The sequence below is a fragment of the Pan paniscus genome, chromosome 10 (genome assembly GCF_029289425.2).
Source record: "Pan paniscus chromosome 10, NHGRI_mPanPan1-v2.0_pri, whole genome shotgun sequence".
Classification (NCBI taxonomy): Eukaryota; Metazoa; Chordata; class Mammalia; order Primates; family Hominidae; genus Pan; species Pan paniscus.
In genome coordinates this window covers 13,480,942-13,499,352 of record NC_073259.2, presented here as the reverse complement: position 1 = coordinate 13,499,352, position 18,411 = coordinate 13,480,942, and the positions used below count along the sequence as shown (strand labels likewise).

Genomic DNA, 18,411 nt, shown 5'->3' with positions numbered 1-18,411 from the left:
CGCACCACTGCACTCCAGCCTGGGCGACAGAGAGAGACTCCGTATCAAAAAAAAAAAAAAAAAAAAAAGGATATGGATTGTATTCCATAAACAGTTGAACTTCTTATTCCTACTGCCCTGATAGTTGGTCTGGCTCCTAGAAATTCAGATTTTCTTCCCTCCAGGTGAGATTATGCGAAGAAAGGAACACTGGCAAAATTATTTCCCTGATTTTCTTCTCTCAGGCTGTCTTTCCCTCCCCTTTAAGATTGTGGACTCCGTCTCAAAAAAAAAAAAGATTGTAGACCCAGCCTATAAATTCATAGGATCAAGAATTCTTACTAACACTCTTTCTAACAACCTTAAATCTCTGATAGTAGCACCCACTTGACTTTGTTTTGTATGGATAGATTTATTCTAATCTCTCTGTAGATTGTTTTAATCCCAAGCAGATGCGAGAGCAAAAAATAGTGTATTTGCCCTCCCTCCAGGCTTTTCTGGTAGTATTTTGTCTGTGAAACTAAGAGGCTCTAGCTGCTATTAGAAGAGGGAAGGAGTAAGGATGAGCTTTTGAAAAAAAAAAAAAACCCAGGGTGGAGAGAGTGGAAGGATGTGGTTTTAAGAGAGGGGGGAGGTAGGGCGTTATTGTCTGTGGGGCGGGGGCGGGGGTACTTCTGATAACACAGAATTCCGAGAGATCACAAGATTGCTTCAGGGGGGTGGGGTGGGGTGGGGTGGGGCTGGGGGCTTGTCGCCCTTTCACGCTCCACCCTTTGCGGAGATTATAAATAGTCATGATCCCAGCGAGACCCAGAGATGCTGTAATGGTGAGACTTTGGATCCTTCCTGAGGACGTGGAGAAAACTTGCTGCTGAGAAGGACATTTTGAAGGTTTTGTTGGCTGAAAAAGCTGTTTCTGGAATCACCCCTAGATCTTTCTTGAAGACTTGAATTAGATTACAGCGATGGGGACACAGAAGGTAAGAATGATAAAATTACTGGCTATTTTTGCTTGTTTGGGATACACTCAGAAAGGCAAATATTAATGGTAATCTCCTTGTTCTATTTTCTCCTAAGTCACCAAGCCATCTTAAGGCCTTTTCATTTCATCTCTAGCCTGCACTGCTGCCACTTCATCAGTTCTCTTTGAATGTCATACAGTTCTGTTCACCTTATCATAGGAAAGTCACCCGGAGAAGTTGTGTTTGCTTCTCAGGTTTATTTTAGGTAACCATATGCCACTGAGGACGAGATGGTTGAGTGTTTAGAGGATCGGGCTGCTTGGTTGTATGGATTACAAGTGTGGGTCTCAGAGCCAGTGTGAAGACTTCTCTGGAAGCATTAGACCTTGAAAAGGTCTGTGTTTGGGGGCACAGGCCAGGGTCTGGCCATCTGTTTGTCCTATAACATATGGGGTTCGTGGATGCTAAGGAGAAAGAATTCCAGTTGTCCTTCCTATTAGGGTTAAAATCGTGAGTGCAGGACATACTAAAATATTGAGTGTTGTATATGCATTATTTGCAGGGAGAAAGGCTTTTCTTTTTTTTCTGATTGAGTTTTACTCTTGTTGCCCAGGCTGGAGTGCAATGGAGCGACTGCAGCTCACCACAGCCTCCGCCTCCCGGGTTCAAGCGATTCTCCTGCCTCAGCCTCCTGAGTAGCTGGGATTACAGGCATGAACCACCGGGCCCGGCTAATTTTGTATTTTTAGTAGAGACGGGGTTTCTCTATGTTGGTCAGGCTGGTCTCGACTCCCGACCTCAGGCGATCCGCCGGCCTCGGCCTCCCAAGGTGCTGAGATTACAGGCATGAGCCACTGCGCGCAGCAAGAAAGGCATTTTTTACCAAGATAAATTTAACTAAAAATAAGGGGCCAGGTGTGGTGGGTCACACCTATAATCCCAGCATTTGGGAAACCAAGGCAGGAGGATCACATGAGGCCTGGAGTTTGAGACTAGCCTTGGGCAATATAGTGAGATCCCATCTCTACAAAGCAGAAAGAAAGAAAATGTAGGAAAATAAGAAAGGGGTGGAAAATTATGAGACTAAAGAAGAAAAGGCTCTCAAAGATAGTGAATGATGAGAGGAGACAGAAGAGATTTTTACTAAACGGAAAAAGATTTAACAGAGCATTGCACTGGCAGGGCCCTCCGGGGTACCGATGCTTAGCTGGGACTGAGACATCTGGGAGGCTGCAGGCAAGGTCACTTCTCCTGCTGAAGCTCCCAGCCTGCTGCCTAATCTGCCCGACCTGAAAGGAAAGGAGTTTAAGATATGAAAGGTTGAAGGGATTTTGGGTGGTGGGGTGGGGGGGAATGGCGTAGAAGTTGGCCTCAGATATAAAAATTGAGCTGCCCCAAGGTAGAAATGGAAAATGTCTCGCCCGGCTGAATTATTCCAGGCAAGGTGAAGATGACCGGTTCTCCCCACTAAGAAATGTCTCTTATATGTTGGGTTCGCCTCTTATATGTTGGGTTCAGAGTAAGTACTTTCTTCCCCTGCGCGGGAGTTAGGGATAGCAGAACTGTATTTAATAAACGAAGACTGAAATGGGGCCAGGATGCAGTGGGTAGATCCAGTAGGTTACATGGTCCTGAGAGATAAGAGACTCAAAGAGCCGCCCAGCAGTGAAGACACAAACTACCACCCCCTCCACCACCACCACTGGGCTTCCGTGGAGTCTGGGGTACAGATCAGACTGCACTGTATTTGTTTCCAAAATGGTCAATTCTTAGTAATCCTACCCGAGACTGTCTTTTTCTCTGCCCTCCAGTTCGTGAGTGGAATTCTATGCCTACATTTGCCTGATGCAAATTTTTAAATATTTCCAAACTGACCAACCCAGTTTCTCTTAACTTCTTCCTTCCCCAATTTTCTTTCATTTTTACCAAGTTAACTTCACATTCTTTTCTCCAGATAAGTTCTTTAGTATAATCTATTCCTTTGTCTTCCCCATTAATTACCTAAATCTCATTGGATGTTCTTTTCATACCACTCATAACTCAAATTCTCCTAATACAGCTCCATAATTAATAAGAAACAGTCATCAATCACAAGTTTTAAGGACTATTCTCTCCTCTGTCTTCCCTCCCTCCAGGTCACCCCAGCTCTGATCTTTGCCATCACAGTTGCTACAATCGGCTCTTTCCAATTTGGCTACAACACTGGGGTCATCAATGCTCCTGAGAAGGTGAGTGCCAGGCCACAATAAATAGAATTTAGAATAGGGAAGTTATTCCTTTAAGTAGGGTTTCAGGAATTCAGAATTTAAGGCCAGGCATGGTGGCATCTGCCTGGAGTCCCAGCTACTCCTGAGGCTGAGGCTTAAAGATCACTTGAGTCCAGGAGTTAAACACCATCCTGAGCAACACAGTTAGTGAGGGTCCCTCCCCAAACTAGGGGATTTTAAGACAAACTTTGTATCTATCCTGTCCAAGACTGAAGATGGAGACAATATTGGTGGGGAAAATTAGTGGGGTCATCTAATCGAAGCACAAAGCTCACTTACTCCCTGAACGCTGGGCGGTGCTGTTCTTCCTCCCACTCTTTCACCTCATAGTGATGCACATTCTGTATTATCCCTTAGGGGTTAGTTACAAAGAAGCTGGGTTCCCTTAGCAGAGGGCTGGGGTAGACTGTGAACATCGGTGCTGCCACCTACTGGGATTTTCAGGACAAATAGAATTACTATTCCAGGGAGAGTTAACATAAATTCCAATACGTTATCTGCCCCTTCCATTCCTGTCTATTTATTCCCTTGATTCTCTAGGAAGGAAATGATCCCTAATGTTTGTCTTTTGTTCTCATCCAACTGTAACAGTCTGTTCTTCCACCAACCCTTTTATTTTGCAGATCATAAAGGAATTTATCAATAAAACTTTGACGGACAAGGGAAATGCCCCACCCTCTGAGGTGCTGCTCACGTCTCTCTGGTCCTTGTCTGTGGCCATATTTTCCGTCGGGGGTATGATCGGCTCCTTTTCCGTTGGACTCTTCGTCAACCGCTTTGGCAGGTATTGACTAGAAACTGGGCAAGGAAGTGGGCTCTACCAGCCACATTGAGGACAAGTGTGGAGAGTTAGGGCAGGGAGGTGATGATGCCTTTGAATAAGAACACCTTGAATTCTAATCAAGGGAAACCTAGTCCAACTGGCCCCGAATATGACTGCCCTTGCTTGGAGCTCGACTACCCTGGAGAGCTCCCACCCAGCTGTGCAAGAGATGAACTGTGAGTGATTGGCCTTTGCAGTCCAGCTAGGGATAGTTCAGAATTATTCCCTAGTAAACTCAACTATGGGGTTTCTAGAAACATACTTAATTTACAAGGTCCGAAGTTGTTTACTTGTATTAAAAAAATTGGGGTTTCATATAAATGTTTTTATTATGTTACCCAGGATTGGTAGGAATTATTTTTGTGCTTCTTAGTCTATGGCAAATGTGGATAATGGCAAAAAAAAAGTCTTATTCTATAGAAGCTTAACAATATGTTTTAGAAGGTAGAATATATTTTCATTTATGACTAATGAAGGAACTGTTTTAATTTGCCAATTAGGCAGGGTGTGGTGGCTCACCCCTGTAATCCTAGCACTTTGGGAAACCGAGGCAAGTGGATCAGCTGAGGTCAGGAGTTCGAGACCAGCCTGGCCAACATGGCAAAACCCTGTCTCTACCAAAAATACAAAAATTAGCCAGGCGTAGTGACAGGCACCTATAATCCCAGCTACTCCGGAGGCTGAGGCAGGAAAATCACTTGAACCTGCAGTGGGGGTGCAGAGGGTGCAGTAAGCTGAGATCTGGCCACTTCACACCAGCCTGGGCGAAAGAGCAAAACCCCGTCTCAAAAAAAAAAAAAAAAAGCCGGTGCCGTGGCTTACGCCTGTAATCCCAGCACTTTGGGAGGCTGAGGCGGGCAGATCACAAGGTCAGGAGATCGAGACCATCCTGGCTAACACGGTGAAACCCTGTCCCTACTAAAAATACAAAAAATTAGCCGGGCGTGGTGGTGTGTGCCTGCAATCCCAGCTGCTTGGAAGCTGAGGCAGGAGAATCTCTTGAGCCTGGGAGGCACAGGTTGCAGTGAGCCGAGATCCCGCCACTGCACTCCAGCCTGGGTAACAGACCAAGACTCCGTCTCCAAAAAAAAAAAAAAGCCAATTAGATATTCTAGAAATGCAATTGGAATTCACATTTAAAAATCGGTAAAGCAACCTGTTTTACTTGATTATGTTGTTCTTTTGTTTTTTTACCCCCCAAGAAAGAGGGTCTTGCTCTGTCACCCGGGCTGGAGTGTAAAGGCCCAATCATAGCTCACTACAGCTTCGACCTCCGGCCTCAGCTCCCTGAGTGCCTGGGACTACAGGCGGGCACCATCACACCTGGTTCCCAACTAGAAATGTTCTGATAATAGAAAGTGAAAAACAAAAGTTAGATTAAAAAAAAAAGAGATGATATGAGCCTGGAGAAGAACAGAATAATGAGGACAGAGAAGTTAGGAGCCTCTCACTTTGCTAATTCTACTTTGTCTTTGATTAACCTTACAGGCGCAATTCAATGCTGATTGTCAACCTGTTGGCTGTCACTGGTGGCTGCTTTATGGGACTGTGTAAAGTAGCTAAGTCAGTTGAAATGCTGATCCTGGGTCGCTTGGTTATTGGCCTCTTCTGCGGACTCTGCACAGGTTTTGTGCCCATGTACATTGGAGAGATCTCGCCTACTGCCCTGCGGGGTGCCTTTGGCACTCTCAACCAGCTGGGCATCGTTGTTGGAATTCTGGTGGCCCAGGTACTCTAGAACTTCTCATACTTAATGAGTGTTAGTTTCATGGGTCATTAAAAAAGTTAACATAGGTGAAGCACTGAAGAATATCTGGCACATGTTCAATTACATATGGAAGTTTTAGATAATAGATAGTAGCTGAAGAAGCAGGCTGAGGCCGGGCGCTGTGGCTCACGCCTGTAATCCCAGCACTTTGGGAGGCCGAGGTGGGCGGATCACGAGGTCAGCAGATCAAGACCAGCCTGGCTAACATGGTGAAACCCCATCTCTACTAAAAACACAAAAAATTGGTCGGGCGTGGTAGCGGGCACCTGTAGTCCCAGCTACTCCGGAGGCTGAGGCGGGAGAATGGCGTGAACCCGGTAGGCGGAGTTTGCAGTGAGCCGAGATTGTGCCACTGATCTCCAGCCTGGGTGACAGAGCGAGACTCCGTCTCAAAAAAACAAACAAAAAAAAGCATGCTGAGTAGAGAAAGGAAAAGAAACACAATTTGTTTATTTTTTCACATGGTAAAAGAATGTATGATTTTCTGAACTTTTTGTGTTTTAATGAACTTGTGGCCTGTGAAGTATGGGGTTTATAGCATTATCTTTGTGTGGTTTCTAGATCTTTGGTCTGGAATTCATCCTTGGGTCTGAAGAGCTATGGCCGCTGCTACTGGGTTTTACCATCCTTCCTGCTATCCTACAAAGTGCAGCCCTTCCATTTTGCCCTGAAAGTCCCAGATTTTTGCTCATTAACAGAAAAGAAGAGGAGAATGCTAAGCAGAGTGAGTATCCTTCACACCTTACTACATGAATTATATGGTTGTGGTTTGTTTTAGGGATGATTGTACTGGACCTACTTTCTGTTACACTCTTTCCCTGCCTCTCAGAATCCAAGTGAGGAGGGTTCTGATTACTCCTGAGTAAAATTTTCAGCCCCTAAAGAATGAGGTGAAAAGGCGGGTTTAGGAATGGATGCTATCAGGCCGGGTGTGATGGCTCATGCCTGTAATCCAGCATTATAAGAGGCCGAGGCGGGTCACCTGAGGTCAGGAGTTCAAGACCTGCCTGAAACAACATGGAGAAACCCTGTCTCTACTAAAAATACAAAATTAGCCAGGCATGGGGGCGCATGCCTGTAATCCCAGCTACTTGGGAGGCTGAGGCAGGAGAATCATGTGAACCCGGGAGGTGGAGGTTGCAGGGAGCTGAGATCATGCCATTGCACTCCAGCCTGGGCAACAAAAGTGAAACTCTGTCTCAAAAAAAAAAAAAGGAATGATGCTATCCATCACCTCATCTCGTGCGGCCCTTTCCTGGCTGCCTTACAGGAAGAATGAATTTGGGGCAGCACATTCTCTTTATCCTTTCCTCTTTCTTCTTTTCACCAGTCCTCCAGCGGTTGTGGGGCACCCAGGATGTATCCCAAGACATCCAGGAGATGAAAGATGAGAGTGCAAGGATGTCACAAGAAAAGCAAGTCACCGTGCTAGAGCTCTTTAGAGTGTCCAGCTACCGACAGCCCATCATCATTTCCATTGTGCTCCAGCTCTCTCAGCAGCTCTCTGGGATCAATGCTGTGAGTGTGATACTTTAGGGTCAAACGTGTCTTAAGTATTTCACTTAAAATGCCGGGCATGGTGGCGGTGTGCCTCTGTAGTCCCAGCTACTCAGGAGGCTGAGGTAAGAGGATCACTTGAGCTCAGGAGTTTCAGGTTGCAGTCAGCTATAATTATGCCACTGCATTCCAGCCTGGGAGACAGAGTGAGACTGTGTCTCTGAAATTTAAAAAAAGGAAAAAAAAAAAAAAAAGACCCTGCAAGGACACTGGCAACTTCAGAGTGAACTGACTTTACCAGTCTGTTTTTACAACTAGTATAGCGAGCATGGTGGTTTAAAGAGGGCATGATAGATGATAGTTTAAAGAGGGCGGCAAAACGGAAGCTAGCATTTGGCAGATAGCCCTTGTATTCCATGCAAATATCAGCTTCCTGCATTTGACTGTGGATTGTAGGAAGAGAGTATTCCTGTGCCTTCTAGTCAATATGGATATTAACAGCACCCTTGTCCCACCTTTTTAAATACTGATTCATCCCCTAAGGGTTTTCAGATAGTCTTTGATCAATGGGATTAAATTATTTTGTAACAAAGCATTTTGCAAAACTTACTATTTTGAGCATTTTGATGCTCAAAATAGTAAGTTGGTTCTTGGAACTTTTCTCCTACCTAGCACACCCAGGATATTTGTATTTGAAGTGGCAGTGCTTCTTATGAGGGGTTAGAGGCTGTTATGTCAGAATCTATGAGGAGCCAAGTGTGGTGGCTGCTCATGCCTGTAGTCCCAGCTACTACTCGGGAGGCTGAGGTGGGAATATCACTTAGGCCCAGGAGTCAAGCCTGGGAAATATAGTATGACCCTGTCTTTAAAAAAAAAACTTGGGAGGAAATACACAGTAGTTAGAAAAAGCCTCCTAGGTGATTTTGATGAATCCCAGTCTCAAATTTCTTCATTTGGAAATGATAATGTAGGCCACACGTATTACTGGAGAAAAATGTGCTCCCGAGACTTTCCAGAGCAGCAGAGCTGGGACTAGGCAGGTGAGGCAGCTACGTGCAAGTGTAGCCCTGAGAATGAGCACCTCTTTAAAGAATGTACCTTGCGTTAGTTCTGTGCCTGTTTAAAAAAAGAAAAAAGAAAGAATGAAAGAATGCACCTGAGGCAACTCCCTAGCTGCCTCACCACAGTCCAGGCCCTGCAAAACAGGATCAGTAAAAGATCACCTGTGAGAAATGACAAGTGATCCGTGAGCAGTCTGAGGGACAGACTCCTGCCATTTCAGAGTATGGTGTGTACATTCTTTTTTTTTTTGAAACAGAGTCTCACTCGATCGCTCAGGCTGGAGTACAGTGGCACGATCTCAGCTCACTGCAACCTCCACCTCCCGGGTTCAAGCGATTCTCCTGCCTCAGCCTCCCGAGTAGCTGGGACTACAGGCGTGTGCCACCATGCCTGGCTAATTTTTGTATTTTTAGTAGAGAACAGGTTTCACCATGTTGGCCAGGATGGTCTCGATCTCTTGACCTCATGATCTGCCTGCCACGGCCTTCCTAAGTGCTGGGATTATAGGCGTGAGCCACTGCGCCTGGCCCATCCTTTTTTTGAGGTGAAGTCTTGTTCTGTCACCCAGGCTGGAGTGCTGTGGTGCAATCTCAGCTCACCACAACCTCCATCTCCTGGGTTCAAATGATTCTCCTGCCTCAGACTCCCGAGATTACAGGTGGGATTACAGCCCAGATTACAGGTGCCCACCACCACACCTTGCTTATTTTTTCGTATTTTTAGTAGAGAATAGAGGGATATCACCGTGTTGGCCAGGCTGGTCTCAAACTCCTGACCTCAGGTGATCCACCCACCTCAGCTCTCTCTCCTAAAGTGCCGGCCTTACAGGTGTGACCCACCTCGCCCGGCATGTACATTAATTATTGTTGGACTAAACTGGCTCCCAATCTAGTCAATGAGTAGATTTTGCGCCAGGTATAATCTCACCCAAAGCTGGCTGCATCAGAATTATGGGGGTTGGGATTCCTGAGTCAGCTGAATTTGAGAATCTCTGTGTAAGAGACCTGAAAGTTGTCTGTAAAAAAAAATCTGATGCACAGCAGGCTTGGAAATCACTTTTCCAACCTACTTTGCACAAATGATGATTTCTAATTTCCCTTATGGGCAAATGGGTAAGAGGTTGCATTGTATCATGTTTACCTAGCAGAGTAAACTATTTAGGTGAGATGATGTAGGGGTTACCTTGCTTGGTGACACTAGATAGCAAAGTCATTTTACTATGAGAAATTTTATGGAGATGTGTACATGTACATTAGGTTTTTGACGTGTAGACATTATGTTAAGGAAAAGAATTGGCATACCTATTTATTGCTTGTTTAAACTGCTCAAGTAATTACTTTTGCACTAGCCTAATATCTTTCCCCACAAGCTTGACGCCATCATATAATATGTTGAGATTTCTTAACAGTCTTAATTAGCCCTAGAGCAGCAGGTTTTTCAATAATGACTCTACAAATCTCAGTTTCAAAAAACAATTATCTTATTTTAGAAAATATGAATATACATAGTTTACATCTTACGTACTAGGGATTTAAAGAGTTGTTTCATGAGAAGGTAAATCCCAATATAGAGGTCCATATTCATCAAAAAGACTAATACATATTGCTATGGAGGCAAATACTCTGGGTGAAATAAACTGAAGTGAACCTCGGTAACCTAGATAATGTTCCTTTGTTAACTTGAGGTCTGAGTCCAGTATTTTAATCTCTCTTAACTATGGTAGTTATAGCAACTTTAGATTTTAGCACAGTGCCTAGCAAACAACATAATAATTTATTTAATATATATTAAATTGCAATAGTAGCTGGTATTATTTCATAAAACACTTCAAAAGGGCCTAGGCCTAGGAAATACAGCCCAACCTCTGCTTATTCAATGAGCAGGATAAGGTTATTCAATTAGTTCACTATCAAATTGAGACATCGATGTCCCTATCAATGTTTTGAGAGTTTGGGGAAGAGCCAATTAAAAAAGCATTTAGCTGGGCCTGATGGCACATGCCTATAATCCCAGCAACTTGGGAGGCTGAGAGGCAGGAGGATCACTTGAGACCAAGAGTTTAGGACCAGCCTGGGCAACAGTGAGTTGCTGTCTCAACTTATAAAAAAGAAACCAGTTAGTAGGAATTACACCTTTATGTAAGTTAGTGAAGTGGACATAAGCAAGAGGAAATGGAACAGTGGGAATAAGCATTTTTAGAAGAAACAATGTAAATGAGTAGCTAGAATTAAGAACATTTAGAAAGAGAAAGGAGGGCCAGGTGCGGTGGCTCATGCCTGTAATCCTAGCACTTTGGGAGGCCAAGGCGAGCAGGTCACTTGAGGTCAGGAGTACGAGACCAGCCTGGCCAACAAGGTGAAAACCCATCTCTACTTATACTACAAAAATTAGCTGCGTGTGGTTGCAGGCACCTGTAGTCCAGCTACTCAGGAAGCTGAGGCAGGAGAATTGCTTGAATCTGGGAGGTGGAGGTAGCAGTGAGCTGAGATTGTGCCACTGCAGTCCTGCCTGGGTGACAGATCCAGACTAGGAGATAAGATACAGAAGATAATTCATTTGCAGAAGGGATATTAGTATTGAACGAAAACCTAGAAAAAGGACTTCTTACCCACTGGGACTTTTATTTTTGAGGGTTCTGTGTAACTGGTGTGCAGAATTGCATCAAAGCTGCATGTTTTCTTTTCTCCTAGGTGTTCTATTACTCAACAGGAATCTTCAAGGATGCAGGTGTTCAAGAGCCCATCTATGCCACCATCGGCGCGGGTGTGGTTAATACTATCTTCACTGTAGTTTCTGTAAGTTGGATGGTTTGGTAATTTTCAGGGGAGAAAAGAATCCTTGCTACAGATGTTCAAAGATGGATTGCATGACCCTACCATCATTTAGTTACCTTTTTGTTGCTTAATTTTCCTTTGGGAAAAAGAGATAAATTTAATGTTGGATGTAGTCTTCACTCTTCAAGCAAATATGGGATGGATGGGAAAGGAGGGAGTATAGAAGGGACTATATAGTATGCTTTGAACTTGGAATTGGAGGAGAGGTGTTTGGAAAAACTCTCAAGCTCTGTTACTCCACTGTTTTTACACTAAAACAACAATAATCAACAGAAGTTATCTGTGATCCCCAGAATATGTGAGAATTTTTCCCCGTGAGGTGTGCAATCAGTTCCGCAGTGGACACTATCTAGGTGTCCTGCGATTTAATTATGACACTGTCTACCTGGAGGTAGCATCAGATCTCACAGGTTGGTGGCCCAATTCCCAAGACTGCCCCCAACTCCTGATGCCAGTCACAAGCTCCAGGTTGTTTTACCTGTGCTTCTGACTCACCAGCTGTAGATCAGGATTACCACGACACCCTCTTTGGGTTTGATTAATTTGCTACAGTGGCTCACAGAACTCAGGGAAATTGTTTCCTAGTTTGATTTAAAGGATATTTTAAAGCACAGAAATAAAGAACCAGATGAAGAGATTCACGGGGCGAGGTCTGGAGGGATCCTGAGCATGGGAGCTTCTGTCTCTGTGGGCTTGGGGTGCACTCCTAGCACATAGATGAGTTGTTGCTGACCTTCCTGTCAGCTTCCACGGGTTCAGATATCTGGAAGCTCCCCACACCCTGCCTTTTGGGCCTTTTATGCAGACTTAATTGGTTCTCCGTGATTGAAGCATGGACAACTCTTCTGACATGTGATTGGACAGAAAGGGAATGATCTGAACCCAGCTGGGCCTGTCTGCTTAGATGATTTGTTGGCCTCTCTGTAGCATTTCTTCCTCTAGGGTGTGGGGCAGGACCCTCTCTGAAATGAGGGTTCTATGACCCACAGTCAGATTAGCCTCCTGCCAAGTGGGAGGGCAGGAGAAAGTCAGAGAAGAATTCTGTTATCTGAGACCTGCTCCTAAGGCCTGAAGCATCCCAACATTATGACAAAAGACTCTACCAAGGGCTATGGGGATTTTGAGCCAGGACCTATGAATGGAACACAATATGTATGTATATAAAATCATAAATCACAGGAGGGGTATCCATAACAAGTGTCCTGCTGTTGGTAAGGCAGATTTCAAGTAGCTCAGATGCTGTTTTCATGGAAAGGAAAACTGAAGTTTCATGTCATATTCTTCTTCCAGCTATTTCTGGTGGAAAGGGCAGGAAGAAGGACTCTGCATATGATAGGCCTTGGAGGGATGGCTTTTTGTTCCACGCTCATGACTGTTTCTTTGTTATTAAAGGTAAGTGCTCTTTGAATGAAAAAAAGGGAGGGGGAAAGAAGAGAGGTTACAGTTGACTTCTGTGACACAAGGGGTGGGTTGTTAAGGTTGCAGTTTGTCAATAAAGTCAGAGGAGAGAAGCAGGATGCCCAGAGTTTAAGAAACATGGGTCGTCAGAGAACTGGAGGTAAACTGTTAGAATCCTTACATTTATAGAACATTATTATAGCTTATAAAATAAATTATCTAATTTAATTCTTAGAATAATATCAAGGTAATCACACTTAATAGATGATGACATGGTCTCAGTACAAAGTGACATATATGAGATCATATAGATGGGATTGAAAAATTCAATCCTCGGCCGGGCGCCGTGGCTCACGCCTGTAATCCCAGCACACTGGGAGGGTGAGGCGGGCGGATCACCTGATGTCGAGAGTTCAAGACCAGCCTGACCAACATGTAGAAACCCCGTCTCTATTAAAAATAGAAAATTAGCCAGGAGTGGTGGTGCATGCCTCTAATGTCAGCTACTTGGGAGGCTGACGCAGGAGAATCGCTTGAACCCAGGAGGCAGAGGTTGCGGTAAGTTGAGATGGTGCCATTGCACTCCAGCCTGAGCGACAAGAGCGAAACTCTCTCTCAAAAAAAAAAAAAAAAAAATCCAATCCTGGCTGGGCGCAGTGGTTCATGCCTGTCATCACAACACTTTGGAAGGCCAAGGTTAGAGGACGGCTTGAGCCCAGAAGTTCAAGACCAGCCTACGTAACATGGCAAGAAACTGTCTCTACAAAAAAAACAAAAAAAAATTTTTTTTTTTTGAGACAGGGTTTCACTCTGTCACCAGGCTGGAGAGCAGTGGCAGGATCTCAGCTCACTGCAACCTCCGCCTCCTGGGCTTAAGTGTTTCTGCTGCCTCAGCCTCCCAGGTAGCTGGGATTATAGGCACGTGCCACCACGCTCAGCTAATTTTTGTACTTCTTAGTAGAGACTGGGTTTCACCATGTTAGCCAGGCTGGTCTCCAACTCTTGACCTCAGATAATCCACCTGCCTTGGCGTGAGCCACAGCGCCTGGCCAAAAAAAAAACTTTTTTTTTAATTACAGGTGTGGTGGCACATGCTTCAAGTCCAAGCGATTTGAGAGGCTGAGGTGGGAGGATTGCTTAAGCCCAGGAGGTCGATGATGCAGTGAGCTATTGTAGTGCCACTGCACTCCAGCATGGGCAACAGAGTAAGACCCTGTCTCAAAAAATAAAAATAAAAATAAAAATAAATCCAAGCCTTTTGACTCCACAGCCACTCTTTGTATTGTACGTCAGGGACAGAAGGAGCTTGCCGTTAGTTGCTTCTGGGAACCTAGATACTAGGTTACACTGTCTTTAAATTTAATTTTCTCTGTTCCTTCCTCTTACAGGATAACTATAATGGGATGAGCTTTGTCTGTATTGGGGCTATCTTGGTCTTTGTGGCCTTTTTTGAAATTGGACCAGGCCCCATTCCCTGGTTTATTGTGGCTGAACTCTTCAGCCAGGGCCCCCGCCCAGCTGCGATGGCAGTGGCCGGCTGCTCCAACTGGACCTCCAACTTCCTAGTCGGATTGCTCTTCCCCTCTGCTGCTGTAAGTAAACTCACCTTATCTTAAAACCAGCCTATGTAAGCTGACATGAAGATACGCCTTAATAATACAGTAGTCTGGGCCTGGCATGGTGGCTCATGCCTGTAATCCTAGCACTGTGGGAGGCTGAGGCAGGTGGATCACCTGAGGTCAGGAGTTCAAGACCAGCCTGGCCAACATGGTGAAATTCAAAAATTAGCTGGGCATGGTGGTGCATGCCTGTAATTCCAGCTACTTGGGAGACCGAGGAAGGAGAATCACTTAAACCTGGGAGGTGGAGGTTGCAGCGAGCTGAGATCACGCTACTGCACTCTAGCCTGCTTGATGGAAGCAAGACTCCATCCCTAAATAAATAAAAAAATACAGTAGTCCCTCCTCTTCTTCAGTTTCAGTTACCTGTAGTCTAAAAATATTAAATGGAAAATTGCAGAAATAAATAATTCATAAAGTTTAATTTGCGGCCAGACACAGTGGCTCAAGCCTGTAATTCCAGCACTTTGAGAGGCCTAGGTGGGTGGATAACTTGAGGTCAGGAGTTGGGGACCAACCTGACTATCATGGTGAAACCCTGTTTCTACAATAAATACAAAAATTAGGCCGGGCGTCGTGGCTCATGACTGTAATCCCAGTGAGCGAGATCACACCATTGCGGTAGCACACACCTGTAGTCCTAGCTACCCAGAAGACTGAGGCAAGAGAATCACTTAAACCCAGGAGGTGGAGTTCATGGTGAGCTGCGATCAAGCTTCTGCTCTCCAGCCTGGGTGACAGAGTGAGATTCCGTCTCAAAAAAAAAAAAATTCATAAATAGAGATGGAGTTGCCCAGGCTAGTCTCAAACTGCTGGGTTCCAGTGATCCTCCCACCTTGACCTCCCAAAGTGCTGGGATTATGGGTGTGAGCCACCGCACTCGGCCCAGAAACACAGATTTTAAAAATAATACTCAAAAGTCCAAAAATACTCAGTAGACATTTGGAAGCATCTAACTGTAATGAAAAGGAATGACAGAAAGAAAACTAGAGAGAACTACAGTAAGTTAGCAATGGAATCATAAGTGAATCTGAAGAAACCTGTTTTCATTAAATATGGAAGGGTTATAGCTTGAAGCCTATTGGAAATATGAATGTGAAGGAAATTGACTTTGTCAATGACCAGATTTTTATATCAATCTTCCTTTTTTCTGTCCTTTCTCTAGCACTATTTAGGAGCCTACGTTTTTATTATCTTCACCGGCTTCCTCATTACCTTCTTGGCTTTTACCTTCTTCAAAGTCCCTGAGACCCGTGGCAGGACTTTTGAGGATATCACACGGGCCTTTGAAGGGCAGGCACACGGTGCAGATAGATCTGGAAAGGACGGCGTCATGGAGATGAACAGCATTGAGCCTGCTAAGGAGACCACCACTAATGTCTAAGTCGTGCCTCCTTCCACCTCCCTCCCGGCATGGGAAAGCCACCTCTCCCTCAACAAGGGAGAGACCTCATCAGGATGAACCCAGGACTGCTTCTGAATGCTGCTACTTGCATCCCACGCACTCCATGAGCACCCCAAGGCTGCGGTTTGTTGGATCTTCAATGGCTTTTTAAATATTTTATTTCCTGGACATGCTCTTCTGCTTAGGAGAGACCGAGTGAACCTACCTTCATTTCAGGAGGGATTGGCCACTTAGCACATGACAACTTTGCCAGCTTTTCCTCCCTTGGGTTCTGATATTGCCGCACTAGGGGATATAGGAGAGGAAAAGTAAGGTGCAGTTCCCCCAACCTCAGACTTACCAGGAAGCAGATACATATGAGTGTGGAAGCCGGAGGGGGTTTATGTAAGAGCACCTTCCTCACTTCCATACAGCTCTACGCGGCAAATTAACTTGAGTTTTATTTATTTTATCCTCCGGTTTAATTACATAATTTTTTTTGTTTTTTACTTTAAGTTTCAGGATACATGTGCCGAATGTGCAGGTTTGTTACATAGGTATATATATGCCATGATGGAAATATTTATTTTTTTAAGCGTAATTTTGCCAAATAATAAAAACAGAAGGAAATTGAGATTAGAGGGAGGTGTTTAAAGAGAGGTTATAGAGTAGAAGATTTGATGCTGGAGAGGTTAAGGTGCAATAAGAATTTAGGGAGAAATGTTGTTCATTATTGGGTAAATGATGTGGTGCCTGAGGTCTGTACGTTACCTCTTCAACAATTTCTGTCCTTCAGATGGAAACTAATTTCTCGTAAAAGTCATATACCTATATAATAAAGCTACTGATTTCCTTTGGAGCTTTTTTCTTTAAGATAATAGTTTACATGTAGTAGTACTTGAAATCTAGGATTATTAACTAATATGGGCATTGTAGTTAATGACGGTTGATGGGTTCTAATTTTGGATGGAGTCCAGGGAAGAGAAAGTGATTTCTAGAAAGCGTGTTCCCCTCACTGGATGAAATAAATCCTTCTTGTAGTAGTCTCATTACTTTTGAAGTAATCCCGCCACCTATCTCGTGGGAGAGCCATCCAAATGAGAAACCTAAAATAATTGGTTCTTCGTAGAGATTCATTATTTTTCCACTTTGTTCTTTAGGAGATTTTAGGTGTTGATTTTCTGTTAATTTTAACTCATACCTTTAAAGGAATTCCCCAAAGAATGTTTATAGCAAACTTGGAATTTGTAACCTCAGCTCTGGGAGAGAATTTTTTTCTGAGAGATTATTATCTAAAGTGTGTTGTTGCTTTAGGCTCACGGCACGCTTGCGTATGTCTGTTACCATGTCACTGTGGTCCTATGCCGAATGCCCTCAGGGGACTTGAATCTTTCCAATAAACCAGGTTTAGACAGTATGAGTCAATGTGCAGTGCAGCCCACACTTGAGAGGATGAATGTATGTGCACTGTCACTTTGCTCTGGGTGGAAGTACATTATTGTTGACTTATTTTCTCTGTGTTTGTTCCTACAGCCCCTTTTTCATATGTTGCTCAGTCTCCCTTTCCCTTCTTGATGCTTACACATCTCAGACCCTTTAGCCAAACCCTTGCCAGTGACAGTATTTTGGTTCTCAGTTCTCACTGTTCCCTCTGCTCCTGGAGCCTTTAAATAAAAATGCACGTAGCTGAGGCCAGATGCGGTGGCTCACGCCTGTAATCCCAGCACTTTGGGAGGCCTAGGTGGGCGGTCAGGGGTTCGAGACCAGTCTGGCCAACATAGTGAAACCCTGTCTCTACTAAAAATGCAAAAATTAGCCGGACATGGTGGCGGGCGCCTGTAATCCCAGCTACTTGGGAAGCTGAGGCGGGAGAATCATGTGAACCCGGGACGCAGGGGTTGCAGTGAGCGGCGATCGCATCATTGCACTCTAGCCTGGGCCACAGGGCAAGACTCCGTCTCAAAAAAAAAAAATGCACATAGCTATGGAGTGGGCTTTAGCTTGAAGAGGTGACCTTGCAACTTCATGTCAACTTCTGGCTCCTCAAACAGTAGGTTGGCAGTAAGGCAGGGTCCCATTTCTCACTGAGAAGATTGTGAATATTTCCATATGGATTTTCTATTGTTACTCTGATTCTTTGTTTTAAAATAAAAATTCTGAATGTACACGACATTATGGGCTTATTTACTTTTTGTCCTTCCTGTAACCACAAAATGAGCTTTAAATCCTGACTTGGCTACTCAGTGCCTGTTGACTTTGAGACTTGTATGAGACCCTCATACTCATATGAGACTCTGTTCTTAGAGTCTCATACATAAGAGAATACAATATGTGTTTATTATGTAGATGAAATGAAAAAGCTTTCGTGGCCGGGCGCGGTGGCTCACACCTGTAATCCCAGCACTTTGGGAGGCCAAGGCGGGTGGATCACCTGAGGTCGGAAGTTCAAGACCAGCGCGACCAACATGGAGAAACTCCGTCTCTACTAAAAATACAAAAATTAGCTGGGCATGATGGCACATTCCTGTAATCCCAGCTACTCGGGAAGGCTGAGGCAGGCAAATCGCTTAAACCTGGGAGGCGGAGGTTGCGGTGAGCAGAGATCGCGCCATTGTACTCCACCCTGGGCAACAAGAGCGAAACTCCGTCTCAAAAAAAAGGAAAAAAACAGCTTTCATTTGTTGCTTTTCATACTTGATAAATTACTTTGCTTTCTTTCCCCACTGAGAACTAGCTACTTTGTTTTTCTCTTGTGATCTTTTTACTTCCTCCTCCAGTCTTTTTTTTTTTTTTTTTTTTTGGAGACAGAGTTTTGCTC

General features: G+C 44.4%; 1 protein-coding gene across 1 annotated transcript; it reads left to right on the top strand.

The window, feature by feature from the left end:
- Positions 1–568: 568 nt before the first annotated feature.
- On the top strand, positions 569–17,763 carry SLC2A3 (solute carrier family 2 member 3). Its single transcript, XM_034935285.2, has 10 exons — positions 569–959; positions 3,077–3,169; positions 3,832–3,992; positions 5,520–5,760; positions 6,361–6,523; positions 7,130–7,317; positions 11,049–11,153; positions 12,483–12,584; positions 13,979–14,182; positions 15,375–17,763. Exons 1-10 carry the CDS (start codon positions 945–947, stop codon positions 15,591–15,593), a joined length of 1,491 nt encoding a protein of 496 aa, XP_034791176.1. The 5' UTR covers positions 569–944; the 3' UTR covers positions 15,594–17,763.
- The last annotated feature ends 648 nt before the right edge of the window (positions 17,764–18,411 follow it).